Below are 19,083 nucleotides of genomic sequence, written 5' to 3' on the forward strand. Positions count from 1 at the left end.
AAACTTTTGCCTTCACCCACACTACCTTTACATAGTATAACAACATTTGACGGTATACTAATAATGACAGAACGGTGTCCGTTTAAAGTACAATACATAAAATGTAAGTATAAACCTAAACGATACAAACATGTCCAGTTAGGTGTTCTTTAAGCATTAGACTATGGGGGAGAACGCACACCATGTAACGTTCGTGTTTGTGTGTTCATATGTATTCATTAATAATTACGCTGTTTGCATTCACTGCCAGTGACTGTAAACGGAACAACTGGGCTACTGAATGTGAAGTCCACACACAAGCATTGAAATAGTAATAAAAATTTGCCCATAAAGAAATCTGGAAAATCAAGGCTTTTGCTTGCTTTTGTTGAAAGATATTTCAGCTGGGAAACCTAATGCAAAGAGAACTTGACCGTGTTGTTGTAGTTAAGGTTTAAACCTGAATCCACTTTTGGGTATACCTCCTTGGTATTTATGTATATATGTATGTGCGGATATGCGTATCTATACTGAAATATTTCAGAAAGTGGATTTGAGTTTAAACTTTATCACCAACACCACGGTACAGTTGTGTTAATGTTGTGTGAAGGTTTCCTGCTGTTATATCTCTCAATGTTTGATATATATATATATATATATATATATATATATATATATATATATATATATATATATATATATATATATATATATATATATATATATATATATATATATATATATATATATATATTATCTATTATTATATATATTATTATATAAGTTATGTGTACACTTCACATTTAATAGCCCAGTTGTCTTGCTTAAAGTCACTGGTGGTGAATGGACACAGTGCAGTTATTAATCAATATGTATAAAAATGCATAACATGAAAGTTGCGTGATCTACATTGTCCACCTTGTTTAATGCATGAAGCACACTTTACAGGATATGTCTGTTTAGGTTTTTCCTTGCCATCATGTTACAGCAAATAGCAAGTGGGCAAGTGTAGTGAGATTCCAAAAGTATTGCAAGGGAATGCAAAACTATTTCATAAAATATTTTCCAACGGCAAACAACAAATTTACATACAGTCTAATGCACTTAAAGGCTACAGTGATGCTTTAAAATTCTAATGGGTTGAATATAGTTTGAATATGCTTCCCATCATGTTTGAACAAATGTTTGAATATCTGTTAAAAAGTGACAGCTCGAGTAGCCGGCTTTCATTTCATCATTAAATGAAGAATGTGCTCCCTTTGCCTGAAGCAAACAGAAGTCAGCTGCTTGGTTCCGAAAATGGTTTGACCTGAATTTGAATTTGTCTTCCTAGAGATTTCTAGAAGTATTTGCCTATAGAAAATCACTCTCCATAAGATGTGGTTTCTGATTTATATATTGCAGGGTTTATTATAGCTGCATTTAGGTAACAAAAGACAGTTTGATGCAGAAAGCTATCATAGAAATATGAGGTGCATAGGAATCTATAACTGCCTTGCAGGATCAATATCAAGGCTTGTTTATCCTAAGCATGGGAGAGTATGAACCTCTGTGTTTCTTTGTATCCAAATTTATGGAGCAGAGATTTTTTTATGGTAGAACATAAGAACATTAGAAATTTACAAACAAGAGGAGGCCATTCGGCCCATCACGCTCGTTTGGGGAGAACTTAACTAATAGCTCAGAGTTGTTAAAATCTTAACTAGCTTTGATTTAAAGGAACCCTGGTTTTTAGATGACACTACACTAACAGGAAGACTGTTCCATGCTCTTGACTACGCACTGTGTAAAGTGCTTCTCAAATCCATTTTAAAATGTTCTCCCACTGTTTTCTGTGTATGACCACAAGTTCTAGTGTTTAAACTAATAAAATGAGGGAGTTCCTCCTGTATGTGAAACTAGTGACTCAAAATGTTAATTTGCCTGTAGGCATCATGAGAGTTGGCTGGATTTGCTTAAATTAAATCTGGTCTTCCTGACTGCTGGATAGAGCTTAGGAGAAGCTGAATAGGGTTCCTGCTACCATGGTTCTAATGGCTGAGAATAAAATCATTGTCCATTGCCATGTGTTGATGGGTCTTTTTCTGATCCCTGATATTGGCCCAGAAAAACGTCAAATATTTTTGAGAAGAAAGTAATTTTCAATTTAATGGATGTATTGACTTTTTTTGGCTAGATACCATTTCTCATCCACGCCTCATCATAATCCTTCAAAGGTGTGTCTGTTGCTTGTTCTACAGAAACAGGCTGTTTTAGTATTTTCTGTGTTTTCCCATTTGAATTGTTCATTTGCTTAATTATTAATCTTCATATCAGTTAAGAGGAACTTCAGTCACGAGTCTAAACAAGAAACATTTTATGTGACACGAAACATTTTATAAAGCAAGGAATCTTTAACGAAGAACAGTAGCTGTGTGTTTGTGTGTGACCTTTCTCTAAAAATTAACCTGTTAAACCTGATTATCACTTGCTGTGATCTACGCCCCAAACTTCCGTCCTGCTACTGGTACCTTCTATCCAGTTAGATATTTTGTCCCCATCAGGCGCATAGTTCATCACAAGTGTAACCTGCCACGGGGGGTTTTTATTCTTTCCTTTATTGGCTTGGTTGAAGACTGACCATTTATCAATGTATACTCTGGAGCCTTTGTGCATGGAGCTCAGAGGTGAATGATTCTTTATCACTGTCACCTGCATGCTGCCCAGCAGTCTTACAATAAGTACGCAAATGGCTCGATGTCTTCACCTACTTGACTCGGTTTCATTAGGTGAATGGAGTGCCCAACCTATATACATACAGACTGACATGTGGGGTTTCTTTAAATATTTCATGATATCTTTAGGTGAGGGTCGTGGTGGTGAATGTTTAGTGGTTGTTGCTCCTCCTCTCAAAGATGGTGTGGCTTTACTTTGTCACTTGAGCAGATTTGCAGAGATGCTGTCAGCCTTTGTCCACGCTGGTTAACTCAGCATAAGGAAGCATATGGGAAGCTAGAGTGAGGTGACGCGCCCTCTTCTCTCTTGCTGCAGGTTATCCCCAGCTGCCTACTACGCCCAGCGCATGATTCAGTACCTGTCACGACGGGACAGCATTCGTCAGCGCTCCCTGCGCTACCAGCAGAACCGCCTGCGTCCCCTACCCTCTTCCTCCTCCTCCTCGGATGGTCCTGCTAGCAACCCTTCTCCACCTATGGAAAACACTGAGGTGGACTTTGAGGAGTTTGAGTGAGTCACCGGCCTTTCTTCAACTTCAAATCAGTGTGGTATAAACCCTAAATCCTTACTTATCCCCAGTAGACATCTGCAGCAAGATGCTTGTTGCTAATGTGAAAGTCACAGCCGTCGCCTCAGTTTGGAGTTTCCTGCACTCTGTCATCATCAGCAGTAGCTGAACAATGAAATGATGATGCCATGTCATCTAGCCCAGTGTTTCCCAACCCATTCCTCGGGGAACCCCGGACAGTCCACGTTTTTGCTGCCTCCCAGCTCCCAGCCAATCAGGAACACTGAATACCTGGTACAGATGCGCTAGGAGCTGAGAGGAAGCAAAAACATGGACCGTCCGGGGTTTCCCGAGGACTGGGTTGGGAAACGCTGATCAAGCCTAAGCCTCCTCCTTATGATAATCTGAGACTGCTGTGCCCCATTGGGCAGGTGGCTGTGTATCTGCCTCATGCTGTGAACTCTTTCTTCCGTTGCTAAAAATGATGGTGGAAAGAAACCTGTGTAACCCTGTAAAGTTCCCACTTATGGGTGACTATTAATTTACTTCTTTGTGGGATCCTCCTCTTCCCAAGGCAGTAAGGCAGTAATCCAGCTGTTAGGTCACAGCAGCTTGGCTTCCAGTTTATGCCGACAGCACTGCTATTTCATGCAATCTTACGTTAACATGGGTTTCTCCCAGGAGCGCATGTCAGTACCTTGAGTTGCTGTACAGTAAAGCTTGGATAGCTTTCACCAATTTAGATTTTATGTTTTTTTTCCTCCACCTAGTTGCTTTTTTAAAATCATATTGATGGTGTATGTCAGTCAGTTTGTAATTATAAAAAATTGGATCATGTTAATTTAATATATTTGGGCATTGCCAATATCTTCAGAAGGTGACGGCAGATTCTATGTATCTTCTTTTTACTGTTTTAAGAAAAATGCATTGTTTCCTATACTGTTGATGTGCCTGATTTCCACTCACTCACAGAACATGTTCCTTGCCTTGTTCACCAATGGAAAAGAACACCAATGGCCAACTAATTGCCCCAACATACATATGCATTGTAACATGCTCTGTGAAGACCAGCATTTTAATATAGCTTTCATCCAGGAAGACAGTATAGCATGTAGTTACCACAGTTTGCACATAGCATTACAAATCGAACGGCAAGATCAAAAGAGAATAAAGCTAATTGAAAGACTGCACATTTACACATAAGGGCAAGGAGAACAAGGGACCTTAAAAGGCGGACTGTCTAAAGTGTGTCCTAATGCTGGAGCGAGCCCTCTGATTGGGACTGTGCTGTGTGATGCTTCTTGCACAGCCTGTTAGTGTGGTTGCAGGGAGTATTCCGTTTTGACAAGTATAATTTAGAGGTTCTTTCTCCTCATTAAAAGTTGTCTGAAAAATGGGAAACTTTCTTTAAGAGACCCTTCTGAAAAAGATTCAGCCTGGTGATGAAGAGCATTTAATTGGTAGAGAATGGGAAGTGTTACTCGTTCATGATGGGCAGCCTCATTATTTCCAATCGTCTGTTTTCATAATAAGCTGGATGATAGCGTAAGGGATGACAGGCAGCTTTGTGTTTTGTCCAAAGTTTGTGCGTTTCTCACTTTATAAATACAGTCAAATCTCAGATTGCGAGTAACTTGGTTTGCGAGTGTTTTGCAAGACAAGCGAAATTTTAAAATAAATTTTAACTTCATAAACGAGCCATGTCTTGCAATACGAGTATTATGCATACACTTTGTCTGCCTAGCGTCACGTAATCACAGCTGAGCCGATGGTTCTTCTCTCTCTCTCGCTGCGGAATTGTGGTTAATCGTTTCCCATGCTCGGTCTCAGTCAGTGTCCCTCACTCGTACTCTCTCGTAGTCAAAACTTTGAAGCATTTGGCCAGACGCCAACTTTTCGATACTGTACGGGCATTTATTTATTCCCGATATTTGGTAAGCAGATTAGTAGTACAGCTAAAATATTAATGAGAAGCGTTTTCTGGCACACCTAAATCATTTAATCTTTATTAAATTTGGTTAGCGGAGCACACCACATCAGGCTGTTTTGGTATACTTTGTTTGGTATGCCTTAGTACGATTTGCACTGAAGTGTCAGTGAAGAAAGGAACAGCTCAGCAGCCACAATATCTTTTAAAAGAGGAGATCTTGTGGATAAACAAGGTAAAAAGATGTCGGTGGTGTGGCAGTACTTTTTGCAGTTTAAAGTCTGACACGTTTATTAAACAAAAGGACATGCCGAATTTGCTAACTTTTGGGTGACAGAAATTGCCTCATTGATATTTTAGTCAAAGTATAAATCTGCTTAACAAATTCTGGGTGTAAATAAATGCCTGTATAGTATCGAAAAGCTGGCGTCCGGCCAAATGCTTTGCATTTGATCTGAAGCCCTGGTGATTATTGCGCATGCTCCATATAAAATCGATATGATATTGCCCAGCCCTAGCTTCAGCCTTGGGAGTCTTTCTGAGTGTTTTGGGAGTCTTTTCTTCATGCTGTGGTGATGTTAATGTGTCCTTTCTCCATGTTTGACAGGGAAAATGGTGACCGGGCCAGACACCGGACGCCACGCAATGCTCGAATGTCCGCCCCCTCCCTGGGCCGCTTTGTCCCTCGGTGAGGCAGCCGTCTACGTCCTGCCAGTGACAGTGCCTCTTCTGTGCCCTCTGTTTTTTCTGTCTAACTCTACCTTTACACAGCCTTAGACACCATAAAATGGCCATTAGGTCTGTTCCTTGTGATTCTTTATCCTGTTAGACGTGTCCACTGCATTGCTCTTGTTGTGATACCCCTTAAGTGTGCTAATATAAGCTTGCTTGCTGCCTGTCTTTTTTAAAAATAAAGCTGGTTGCGCCTGTGACTTTCTCTCACTGAGGATTTATTTCCTTTGAAATCGTGCCATTTTTAACTTTGGCTGAGATGCCCAGGGCGCAAAGCGAATAAATTCTTCCAGTTATAAAAGAACAGTTACCAAAATACCGCATAGTCTGTCTGAAGGGAACACCAGATTGTAAGCTGATCATCAGGTTCTGAAAACGAATTCTTTCATTTAGTTGCCTGAGCTGATAACACTGCAAATAGTTATAGAGAGCCAGTATTTCAGATGGCGGTCAATATTGCAGATTTTTTTTTTTTTTTTTTTTTTTTTTTTTTTTTTTTTTTTTACAGATTCTACTCCGTACTGTTACCAGTTACCAACATTACATATATTGTTTGTGGATGTGATTCACTTCTTTTATTGCAGGCGGTTTTTGCTGCCGGAGTACCTGCCCTATGCTGGGATCTTCCATGAGCGTGGCCAGTCGGGGCTGGCCACTCACACGTCTGTCAACCGAGTCCTGGCAGGTTGGTGGCCTTTCCACGGTATTTCTGCGTCCTCACTGTGTGCATGTTCCTTGCCGCTGATTGGCTGAGCTTATGTCGCCATGCAGTGTCTGCCTGCTGTTGGGGTTCATCGCCCCATTACACATTCCTGTCAGATCCAAGGCTGGCTGGCTTGAAACTTTCTCCTAAGTTTGACTGTTTCCAGGAAAATGTAATGCTAATGCTAAAGTATACTGACCCATTGGGGGAAAGATTTATCAGAAGTCCTTTGTCTTGGAACGGACACACGTAAAGCTTACAGATCTACAGTGGAAATGTTGATATTACACTGTGTGTTCCAGCTGGCACACAGTGGGCCGGCTAGAACAGGCCTTGTGCCACCACTCATAAGGATTGTACTGTTTTATGGATGCCCTCTGGAATATCAGAATCTTTCTGAACCAGTTTATTGAATCCTGTGCCCTTTGCAGACTGATAGTAACATGCTGCTTTGTATGGGTTTTGTTTAGCAAGGAAGGTTTTTGTTTAAAAAAAAAAAAAAATGTCCCTCCTTCCCTGTGACATTTGTAATTTGTGAGGCTTTTCTGCACAAGAAAATGTGCAGATATGTGGCTGTTTGATAGGTAAGATGTGACACTTTGACGGCAAATGAGGCCGTGATTGTTCTTCCGCAGTTTGACTAACTTGTGTGTTGCTTTTTTTTCCATGTTTAACTGAAAAAAACAGTCTGTTCTTCAGTTTCATATAAAATTGTAACTGTGGAGAAAAATAGGAGGAAGTTTAAAGGTACAATTTTCCCCAGCAGAGGGCACTAGATAAATACTTATTCAGAATTTTTTATACAAGACAAGATTACATTGTATTTCCCATATTCCTGAATTGTGCTTAAGGGATAGGTACAAGGGGGAGGGCTTTAATGTTCTGTTATCTGGAGCTAGGTCCTGTAGCGTCTAGTTAATATAGTGTGCTGTGTAGGGCTCAACCTGTGAAGGTATACCGTCAATGTGGGAATCAGGAAAGGGAGGCATAATTCCCTGTCACAGCACGCACTGCGGCAGCACAGGGACGGGATATATACTCCAGTATATAGGTTGTATCAAAACAGTTGGTGGTGTTGCAGCGTGCTGTATCAATAAACACAAAGCAGCACTGACAAATATAATGTAATTCTTGTACCTCTTCATATTACAATGATGATCATGAAACGATATGTCATGCAACCCAATTCTTATTTCATTCCTTGTTCATTTTGGTCATTTTTAATCCAGCACAATTTGAGCTTTAGAAAATTGCAGATGGTGCTGTAATCTTCAGTGTATTATTAGTTTATTAGACAGCTTGGTCCTGGCTAATTATGATGAGAAAAGCATTCAGCTTAGCAGACATGGTGTCTCCCTAGAGTGCAACAGCTGATAAGATGGTAAGGTCGATGTTATGCATTTGCATCTTGGCAAAAGCCTCAGTTTGTTTGGCTTACCGAAGCCGTGTTTTCAGATGGTTGTTCAGGTTCAAAACATGACACCTCAGGCTCTTTCTCTGGATGTTTCCTGACATTCCTGATAGAAACCGATTAAGGTTCAGCATCCCTCTGCTGCTGCTTAGAGGAGAGCACTTAACCAAACTGTATAATCACACTGTATGATTTCTCATAGTTTTACTGGACTAAAGAGCTTTTGTTTATATGTGTGATTCAGTGAGGTCAGGCAAATTCAGCATGGCCTCCAGGATAGATCCAAATGGCTTTTTTTCTAATGGTATTTTATCCACATAGATAGCATACCAGTGTGGAATCATTTCCATGGCAACAAGCTATGTTGGCTCTACAAAAACAATAAGATCATTGGCATCACCATTTATTCATAGTTTAAATGTATGCTTTGGTTTTAAAGAATGAGTGACATGTTGCTTATGAAGTCAGTGATGTCTCTACAGAGACAGGAGAGGATGAAACATTTACCTTGATGGTCATTTACTGAGAGTGAAGGCCCTGTTCCTTCATACATGTCAGAAGAGACAGAGTGTCGTTTATGTCAGCAGGATGCTGAATAGACTTGCTGTGCACTACCCTAACCTCAGGAGGAGACTCACCATGGCAGTTATGTATGAATTTCATTTGAGTTCCTTCTGTGTGTGAAGGGGTGATAAAAGTGATTCTTAGTCTAACCTCCAGTGATTGGAGAGGAGAGCAGAACAGAAGTGGGGAAGTAGCATCTCCATTCTGTATGCTGCTGGACGGGTGGCATGGAGACTAGGTCATCTGTAATACCTTGGTGGTGTGCTTTCTCATGTCATCTCAGCCCCACACAATCCTGTAAATGCAGTACCTGCAGAGAAGATGGGCCAGACAACTCTTTTTAAATTCTGTAATTTGTTCCAAAATGGCTTCCTGCACACCACACTGGTCAGGCTGGATTAGCAAAAGGCCGTGATGGCTGGTTCTGCACCACTGGTGATTGTATTCCCTGGAATCACTACATGCTGCCGTGTTTTTAATCGTCTGCAGTGGTCCACGAAGGTGGTTCACCCAGGGTGAGGCATAGCCATTGCACTGTGGCTGTGCTGACCCCTGCGAATTCCCCAAATGTGGGAATGTCGACGGGGCAGCGTGTGGCTCAGTGGGCTAAGCCTGTGTCCTTGTAATCAGAAGGTCGCAGGTTTGAACCCAGCCTCAGCACGTCTGTGGGTCCTTGAGCAAGACCCTTAACCCCCAGCTCCCTGGGCGCCGCTGCGGGTGGCAGCCCTTCGCGGTCAACTTACTCCACAAAGAGCAAGTTGAGGGAGGCGTAAAGATAATTTCCCTACAGGGGATCAATAAAGTTATTATTATTATTATTATTATTATTATTATTATTATTATTATTATTGGTCTCAAAAATGTTTGTTTTTAATCGTCTGCAGTGGTCTCAAAAATGTTTGTTTTTAATCGTCTGCAGTGGTCTCAAACGTGTTTGTTTTTAATCGTCTGCAGTGGTCTCAAACGTGTTTGTTTTTAATCGTCTGCAGTGGTCTCAAACGTGTTTGTTTTTAATCGTCTGCAGTGGTCTCAAACGTGTTTGTTTTTAATCGTCTGCAGTGGTCTCAAGTGTTTGTTTTTAATCGTCTGCAGTGGTCTCAAACATGTTTGTTTTTAATCGTCTGCAGTGGTCTCAAACATGTTTGTTTTTAATCGTTTGCAGTGGTCTCAAGTGTTTGTTTTTAATCGTCTGCAGTGGTCTCAAAAATGTTTGTTTTTAATCGTCTGCAGTGGTCTCAAAAATGTTTTTAATCGTCTGCAGTGGTCTCAAAAATGTTTTTAATCGTCTGCAGTGGTCTCAAACGTGTTTGTTTGCTGCCTGCCTTTGTAATCATATCTCTATAAGCAATAACTTTCAAACTCAATGCCTTCTCCACTGGTTTCCAGTGTGGTGTGTCCTGGGCTCCTTGAGGGCTTTGTTCTCTGCAGTGGGCTTTGGGTTCTGTCGTTTCATAAGAATAATGGACATTTAAAGTCCCGCTGGTTGTATGTCATGAATAACTTGTGTATCCTGTCATCCGATTACAAGTGGACAGTGCTAATTACAGGTGTGAATGCACCCAAAACGCATTGAGGATGCATTGAGATCGAATTGCTCCGACCACATTCGAGGAGTGGTCTGGAACACACATAGCTACATTCTTAAAGGAGTGAACGTGAATGTTTCCTAGGCTACATTGAAGGCCCACCATCTCAACCGATGTTCATGTGTGAGCGGAAGTATGTACTTTAAAAGTATTTTACATATGATTTATGTTAGAATTTATGTCAGTGCAAAATGGGCCACTATGTATTAAACTGCATTGTGACTAACAATGCATTTTTTTTTTTTTTTAACAACACCAAAAAAAAGTTTGAATCTGCTGGGAAGCTGCCACCCTTATCAGACTGTAGTAATTCAAAATTATTTAGTATGTTTTAAAAAAATCTCTCTAAAGTTTACTCTCAGCAACATACCAATACCAATTTATTTATAAAGCACTTATTAAAACAACCACTTGGCTGACCAAAGTGCTGTACATCATATAACAAATACAAACACAGCCAAAAGAAAAATGAAACCCGAAATGAAAAAAAAAAAAAATTACTCCGAGTAATTGAGTAGGAAAATTTTAATCAATGTTTTTTGTAACCGAGTAATTCTAAGAGCTCTAATATTTTATATTGGACTACCTAGGGACTTGAACTCCTGGTCAAAAATTCAGTCCCACTTCAGTAAAACAATGAACCTTTTCTCAGACCTTCATTGATTATGATTGAAAGCTAAAATATTGTCATATGGCAACCAACATAATACATTACAGACTGAACCCTTTGCCCTTGAATAGAAAAGTATTAGCCTCCCCTAGGTATGTCTTAGTACTGAAGACCTTTTTAACACAATACATTTGTACTGTGTTGATGCGGTATAAAAATGCATGTCTACAACGTGAGACATGAACTGCACATATAGCTTTTCATTTGTTCTTCTCCTTCTTGTAATGTTTGGCAAATTCTGCATATGTAAGTGATTTACGTGCTTATTTAAATAAATATATGTTCTCCCCATGTCGTCGTGGGGTTTCCTCTGGGTACTCCGGATTCCCCCCACAGTCCACAAGCATGCTGAGGCTAATTGGAGTTGTTAAATTACCCGTAGGAGTGCATGTGAGTGTGAATGGTGTGTGAGTGTGTCCTGCGATGGGCTGGCCCCCCATCCTGGGTTGTTCCCTGCCTCATGCCCATTGCTTCCGGGTTAGGCTCCGGACCCCCCGCGACCCAGTAGGATAAGCGGTTTGGAAAATGGATGGATGGATGTTTTCTTCACTGGTGCAATGGATTTAAGTACAGAGCTATGATGGTGCTGCAAATGGCTTTGCATAGTAGTAGCGTTTGCCGCTGTGTACGGCGTTATTTTCCTACAAAACTTACAGATGGTTCATGTTTTGTCTGTCACACTTTCGCCGTTTATGTTTTCTACTGGATACCCAAAATGTGTCTAGGGCGTCTACTATGGTAATTTCGTCAGACACCATCATGCTTACTGCAGCTGATTTGCAGCGCCTTCGCGAGACCGCTTTTCACTCTGACGAGAAATCTCGTCATGTTGTAATATCGCTAGCACCCATAGCAGAGACCCATGTTAATGCCAGGTGTGAATGGGTGTATTCAGCGCTATCCACCCAGGATCGAATCACCCAGGACGCATGTTAATACCAACTGTGAACAGGGCCAGTGAAGTTAAATGAATGTTTAATATCTCTCTTCAAGTGTGTTATGAACATAATCGATTTTGGATTTTTTGCCGAATTTAAAATTCATTTGACTTTGTTTGAGATTCTATATTTCATGGTTCAATATTGTTCTTCCAACCCAATTAATGGGCGAAAAAAGAGCTCTGTTCCCCTCTGTAAGACAGAGTCCACCCATCCCTCTGTTCCTCTGTGGCTGTGTTGTCTGGAAATCTTTCAGGATGCTTCATTTAGATTCCACGCACATGGCAGGAGTGAGCTACGCTTACAGCAGCCTGCTCATTATGAACAGACTCTCGTTATAATGAAATGGGCATATTTTAACAAGGTCGGTAAATGCTGCCATTTGCAGGGGTGGTTCTGTGTCATTCTGGGAGTGGGAGTTTTCCTTTTGAAAAAACTAGAGTTAGATGAGAAGCTGAAGGCAGTGGACAGGAGCTGCCCTGATGCCTATGGGTTTGTTGTCACTGTCTCTATGTTTTTGAAAGAAAATTTAGTTAAATGCTAACTGAACAACCAACCATGCTAAAGTGGAGCTAAAATTTGTTCGTAAAAAGCAACAGAAACAATATGAATGTCTTAAAATGCCCAGGGACACAATTGGCTTCCAGGTTTATACCTAGTTTGTCAGATGATAAATGTTGAAAATTTAGAGAGTAGCTATGCTTCTGGTCCTTCGTTGCATTTAGGGAATGTTAATCTGCCTTAATGAGCTCATTTTGTCCCAGAAGAGCTCCATTGGTAATAACTGTGTTCTTACAAGCTAAATAATGTGCGGGAGGCCTAAGCGTGTCTGAGTAGTTTGTGTTACTGTCACGTGTGGGTGGCAACTTTCTCAAACAGTCATTTCTTCTAGGCTCAGGAATTCTAAGCATAGAGCACTCATTGGGTTTTTCAGAGCATGAAATAATTATATAACCCTCATTGGTATTGGGCTGAGTGACCCTTTTGAACACAGAGGTCTTATTTCATCTCAGTGCTTGCAAGCATGTTTCTAAATAATGGAAATGAATCTGGGCTAGAGACAGATTATTAAATGGACAAATTATAGCTCTGGATCATGTAGCTTCTATGGTGCTGCTTTACTGGAAGTAATGAAATGTATTGCCATGAAAAGCTCGGAAAGCTTTTCACCCCCCCCCCACCCCCCCCCCCCCCCCACCTTGTAGGACACATATTACACCAAGAGGTAAAAGTGGATTTGCAGAAGAGACCCAGTTATTTCCTTTTTACTTTCAAATTTGTAATTGATATTTGGAGGCAAAATCAGACATGGCTTGGCATCAGCGGTCTCTGTGACTTCAGACAATCCTGCTGAGTTTCAGAAAGTGCTTGTTAAGGTTTGCGTGTTTGGCCGTGTGGGCGACCCGATCTATATTTCATGGAATATTTTATGATGGTGACCAGTTTATACCACTTCTTTTCACGTTTTCATGCTCCAACCTGATGCCATTAATATTTCTTTTCACATCTGGTTCATTTTATGGATTGCATGTGAGTGATCTCCACCAGCCCAGAAAGGGATTCAGCCAAATATTCCGATTTTGGATCCTTTGTGTTTTCTCTCTGTTTAATATAAGTTCTGTATTGCACCTGCACTTGTGTCTGAGTGCATGTTTATGGGTCTTGTTAGTGACCCCAGACACTATGGGGTGACCATATATGTCCTTGATGGGTGACACTATTATGCTGCATCAAAGTCGGTACATTGTGCCAGTAGGACAAACTACAGAAATGTGTGTTAATTTTTCCAGTTTTTTGATCCCACTGCTTTGGAGTGATATAAATATGGCTGAAGCAAGCACAAAAACTAGCAAACTTTTTGTTTCAGTTCAAAAAGATCCAAAACCATCAGCATACCAAAATACCATGTTGCTGGATAGCAGCAATTTGAACTGAAATATAACCTTATACTTGAGATACAGGATATTTGGGTAATTGATCAGAAAACTGGAAAAAGATCAGAGTCGACCAGAACACTTAAAATGACAAGGAAAGATAACTGATTTTTTTCAGTCAGCTGAATTAACACCAGTTCTTTCTGAACAATTAAGCAACCATTGTAGTTTACTGTCAATGTAGACAGTATATTTTACTGTAAAATGACAGGATGAATAGATCTGGCCATGCCTGAAAATGCAATGTATTGCATGTCCGGATGTGCGAGGTACAAATTTGGCAGGTGGTACAGACCGGATGCTTGTTGAGGTATGCAGGCTTTATCAGAGTGAATGAATCAAATATTGGTTGTTTCCCTTCACATATGTAGCCTACACATTCTTAAGAGAAAAATCTTTTTTTATTGAATAAAAGGATATGTGGAAATTCAATTTGAACCTATTTTAATACAATGCAGATTGTGCGAATAGCCTATTTTTTATTATTTTGTTGGATTTCAACAGTTTTTCCCAATAGCTTTGGGTAGTGACCGAAAGAATATTATTGAGGATACAAGCAGCAGAAATGAACTTTCTTCAAAGGGTGTCTGTACTTGGCCTTGGAGAGGAGCGCTGATTATTTAAAAGGTACAGAGAATAGAACCGTTTCTTCTTCGCATCGAAAGGAGCCAGTTGAGGTGGTTCAGGCTAGGATAGTCTAGAATGTCTCTGGGCGCCTCCCTGGGGAGGTGCTTCAGGCATGTCCAACCAGAAAGAGACCCGGGGACAAACCCAGGACACACTGGACAGATGGTATCTCTCGGCTGACCTGGGAACATATTGGTCAGGACTCTTCAAATCTGGACCTTGATTCCAAACCCAGGCCTTGTTTTGAGTTCTTCCAGGTAGTTGTTAATTTTAATTTCCAAGTAGTTTATTAATTACTGATTCTTATTGGCTGGAAGCTTCTCAGCTGGCTTGCAGGTAAAGGATGGCTGGAAAATCGACAGTGCTTGGACCTTGAGAACCGCGATTTGAATAGCCCTGTTCTTGGTATTCCCCCAGAGTAGGTGGCTGAGAAGAGGGTGGTCTGGGCTTCTCTGATAAGACTTTTGCCCCCATGTCCCAGACCCAGATAAGCGGTGGAATTGGGTGGATGGTACATTTTGCCAGCACCGGTCACATATATTATTTTATTATTAGCCATTGCACCTATCCACTACCTTACTGATAACATATGGCTAATGTGTTTGTTGGCTAACTGCTTATAGATAAACAGCTGATGTTAAGGTGTGCGTTGGCCAAGTTAACATTTTTGATAAGTGTTTAATAGTTGCTGGAACGCGAACTTTACTGACCTTGTGAAATTTCGGGATGTCGGTCTTTAAGATGCTTCGACAGTTCAAGTGACTTAATCTTGCCTGATGGCTGAATCATATTCTGAATGATAACAGGATTAATTGCTCCTCTTTACACACACAGACACACACATAAACACCCAGACCTGAATTCATATCTTTGTGTGCACAGTCCGTTCATTTCTATGGGCAAACCCCTAATTTCGACAATGACAGTCTTATCTGCTCCCCAGCTTTAGCCATAAGTAACCAAACAAAATACAAGTCTTTCAGAATTTTAAATTTTTTGATTGCTGTCACAGATTTTTATAAAATTTAATTTTTGCTTGCAAGGACCGAAAAAATTAAGAATAAAAGAATAGAATTCATCTTTATTGTCAGTGTTTATAAACAACAAAAGATTGTTTTGCAGCTCTGGGATTGATGGCAATCAATAAATTTAAACTTAACATAGACATAAATAATAAGCAGAATATACAGAAGTAGAGGTGCAAAATGGTAATAATATAAAGTGCAAGTATTAAAAATAAAAGTGACAACAAGTTAATGAACTTCCAATTTTAGGGTTCGGGGTTCATTGTACCTCAGTCTAAGGAAGGGGGAGGAAGGGTTGTGTATCTGACTGCCTGTGGAAAGAAGCTGTGTTTGAATCTGTTTTGAATCATGAGCGTGTCTTAACTTCCTTATGAAGTAAAAATAACATCAACAGCGTCAAAATAACATGTTAAGACCAAATGTCCCCATTGTAATGTATACCTGGACCACACACACATACACATTTAAATATATACACACCCTTGAAAGTGAAGCTTTTGGTCCGAGTGCTGGATCAGGCCTTTGAAGCACTATGTGTCTTAATGAAATTGGATTCATCGGATCTATGCCTATTCTCTCATATATGACCACTAGCTGGACTGGACTAGACTATGGCTAAGTGACACAAATTCTCCAACCATAAATTGTACAAACTAATAGTATTTCCCAATAATATTTTTTTGCTGACTGGTTACTAGACTTCTATGGAAGAAAGTTGCTCCAGGATGCCCTCTGTTTTGATTTCCAGTTTTAAATTGTTTTGGGGTGTATCATGAGTAAGATTTTAGAGTAGAATAGAATAGAATAAACCTTTATTATCCCACGAATGAGAAATTTAGGTGTTACAGAGCTCTTGCACAAAAACGTAATACAGAACAATAGGAGCAGGTAGATACACAAAGATATAAATACAAATGTACAAAAAGTTTTGGAAATAAATAAAGGTGTACAGAGATATGTACAAAATGTACAGAGATATGTACACAAGTGCGGGGGTGGGGTGGGGTGTGAATGATCCTGGTTACAGCATGTGATATGTCAGTTAAACATATATGAGTAAAAAATACTCACGCTAAACTGTTATAATGTCTGACAGCCGCTGGTAGGAATGACCTGCGGTAGCGCTCCTTCCTACACTGTGGGTGTAGAAGTCTATTGCTGAATGAGCTGCTCAGAGCTCGTACAGTCTCATGCAGGGGGTGGGAGGTGTTGTCCATAATGGATGTTAGCTTAGACCGCATCCTCTCATCCCCAACCTGCTCGATGGATTTCAGTGGGCAGCCCAGGACAGAGCTGGCCCTCTTCACCAGTTTGTCCAATTTCCCCCTGTTCCTCTCTGCAATTCCACCACACCAGCAGACCACAGCATAAAAGATAGCAGATGCTACCACAGTGTCATAGAAGGACCTTAAGAGAGTCCTGTTCACCCCAAAGGATCTTAGCCGCCTAAGCAGGTGAAGACGACTTAGACCCTTTTTGTAAACTGCCTCAGTGTTTGTAGACCAGTCCAGTTTGTTGTTTAGGTGAACACCCAGGAATTTGTACTCCTTCACCGTTTCAATGTCCAGACCCTGGATGTTCACCGGTGTAGTAGGAGAAGACTTCTTGCTGAAGTCAATCACCAGTTCCTTCGTCTTGCTGGCATTAATATGAAGATGGTTCAGTTCACACCAGCTGACAAAGCGATCGATGACCCCCCTGTATTCCAGCTCGTTCCCCTCTGACACCCGACCAACAATGGCAGTGTCGTCTGAAAACTTCTGTAGATGGCAAGTGTCCGTGTTGTAATTGAAGTCCGCAGTGTATAGGGTGAAGAGAAAAGGGGCGAGTACTGTTCCTTGTGGGGCCCCCGTGCTACAGACTACCACCTCAGACACACAGTCCCGGAGTCTCACATACTGGGGTCTCCTGGTGAGGTAGTCCGTAATCCACGCAGACAACTGATGATCCACTCCCGCTCCCTCTAACTTCCCCCTCAGCACTGAGGGCCGGATTGTATTGAAGGCACTTGAGAAGTCAAAGAACATGACTCTCACAGTGCTCCTAGCCGTCTCTAGGTGAGAGAAGGCCCGATGCAGCAGGTAGATGACAGCGTCATCCACCCCGATGTTCGGCTGGTAGGCAAATTGCAGCGGGTCCAGATCCCTCCTGACTAGCGGGCGAAGGTGGTGAAGTACAATCCTCTCCATGGTCTTCATCAGGTGTGAAGTCAGGGCAACAGGTCTGAAGTGGTTCAGCTCCTTGGGGTGCGTTGTCTTTGGGACCGGCACCACGCAGGACGTCTTCCACAGAACGGGGACCCTCTCCAGACTGAGACTGAGGTTAAAGATGTATGTGATGACCTGGCACAGTTGACCTGCGCAGTCCCTCAACAGTCTGGAGCTGATTCCATCTGGACCTGCGGCCTTCCTGGTTTTCATCTTCATCAGCTGACTCCGCACCTGGTCAGTTGTGATGGAGAGGCCACAGTGTAGGTTGTGGGTGGGTGACTCCTGCTGAACGGCATGGGGGGGAGGGGCAGTAAGGCCGTTGGGGGACAAAGGGGGCAGATGAGGTGCCGCCAATATCCCCGGTGCTGTGACTACTGTGGGGGGTTGCAGGGAGGTGTGAAGGAGGTGTGATGAGCTCTGGTGGATAGGGGGGGGTTGGGCTACTGAGTCAAACCTGTTAAAGAACTGGTTCAATCTATTAGCCCAATCCTGGTCGCCAGACTCCGGATCCCCTCCACTCGCCTTGCTCCTTCCGGTGATGATATTAAGTCCCTTCCACACCCCTCTTGTGTTGCTCTGCTGGAGCTGCTCCTCCAGCTTCCTCTTGTATCTGTTCTTTCCCCGCCTTATCTCTCTCCTTAGCTCCCTCTGGACTCTCCTAATTTCCTCTCGATCTCCGGATCTGAAAGCCCTCCTTTTTTGCTCCAGCAGAGTCCTCAGGTCTGGAGTCAGCCATGGTTTGTTGTTGGAGTAACACCGTACTTTCCTAGTCGGTACAGTGTTATCCATGCAGAAGGTGATATAATCTGTTATGCAGGCCGTCAGACTGTCAATGTCCTCCCCGTGTGGGCTGCATAGCACCTCCCAGTCTGTGGTTTGGAAGCAGTCTTTCAGTGCCAGACTCGCCTCTTCAGACCATTCTCTCACATACCTTGTAGTGGGGGGTCGTTTGCATACTAAAGGTATGTATGAGGGAACCAAATGGACCAGGCTGTGATCTGAACGACCCAGTGGGGGGAGGGTTGATGCTCTGTAAGCGTCCTTAGTATTTGCATACAGTAAGTCCAGTGTTTTGTGTTCCCTGGTGCAGCAGTCCACATACTGGGTGAAAGTAGGGAGAGTTGAGGACAAGGAAACATGATTAAAATCCCCAGAGATGAAAAAGAAGGCTTGGGGGTGTGATGTCTGTAGCTGGGACACCACTGTGTGAATTGTCTCACATGCTGCTGCCGCATCTGCCGTCGGCGGAATGTAAACAGTTATCGCGATGACTTGCGTGAATTCCCGCGGCAGGTAATATGGTCTGATGCTGACCGCCAATAGCTCCACATCCCGTGTACAGCATTGCTCCTTAACACTGATGTGCCCCGGTTTACACCATCTCTCGTTCGCATACATCACAATCCCCCCACCTTTCTTCTTGCCGGTCTCCTTTCCATCTCGGTCCGTTCTCACCAGGTGGAATCCCGGTACAGTTACGTGTGAGTCTGGAGTGAGGTGTGTCAGCCAAGATTCTGTATAGCACATCATGCTCACCTCCCGGTACTCTCTCTG

At 42.0% G+C, this 19,083-nt stretch overlaps 1 protein-coding gene and 1 pseudogene across 3 annotated transcripts in view; both read left to right on the forward strand.

The window, feature by feature from the left end:
* ambra1a (autophagy/beclin-1 regulator 1a) overlaps nt 1-19,083 on the forward strand; it is a 72,855-nt gene that overhangs the window by 15,758 nt on the left and 38,014 nt on the right. For 2 of the 3 annotated variants that reach the window (XM_048973070.1, XM_048973071.1), the window contains exons 9-11: nt 3,010-3,204; nt 5,737-5,817; nt 6,446-6,564. In XM_048973070.1, the coding sequence (XP_048829027.1) occupies nt 3,010-3,204; nt 5,737-5,817; nt 6,446-6,564 (395 nt within the window). The remainder of the gene's footprint in view (nt 1-3,009; nt 3,205-5,736; nt 5,818-6,445; nt 6,565-19,083) is intronic. The other variant, XM_048973072.1, reaches the window with a different exon arrangement.
* On the forward strand, nt 9,011-9,156 carry LOC125706917 (U1 spliceosomal RNA; annotated as a pseudogene).

Source organism: Brienomyrus brachyistius, chromosome 13 (genome assembly GCF_023856365.1).
Source record: "Brienomyrus brachyistius isolate T26 chromosome 13, BBRACH_0.4, whole genome shotgun sequence".
Classification (NCBI taxonomy): domain Eukaryota; kingdom Metazoa; phylum Chordata; class Actinopteri; order Osteoglossiformes; family Mormyridae; genus Brienomyrus; species Brienomyrus brachyistius.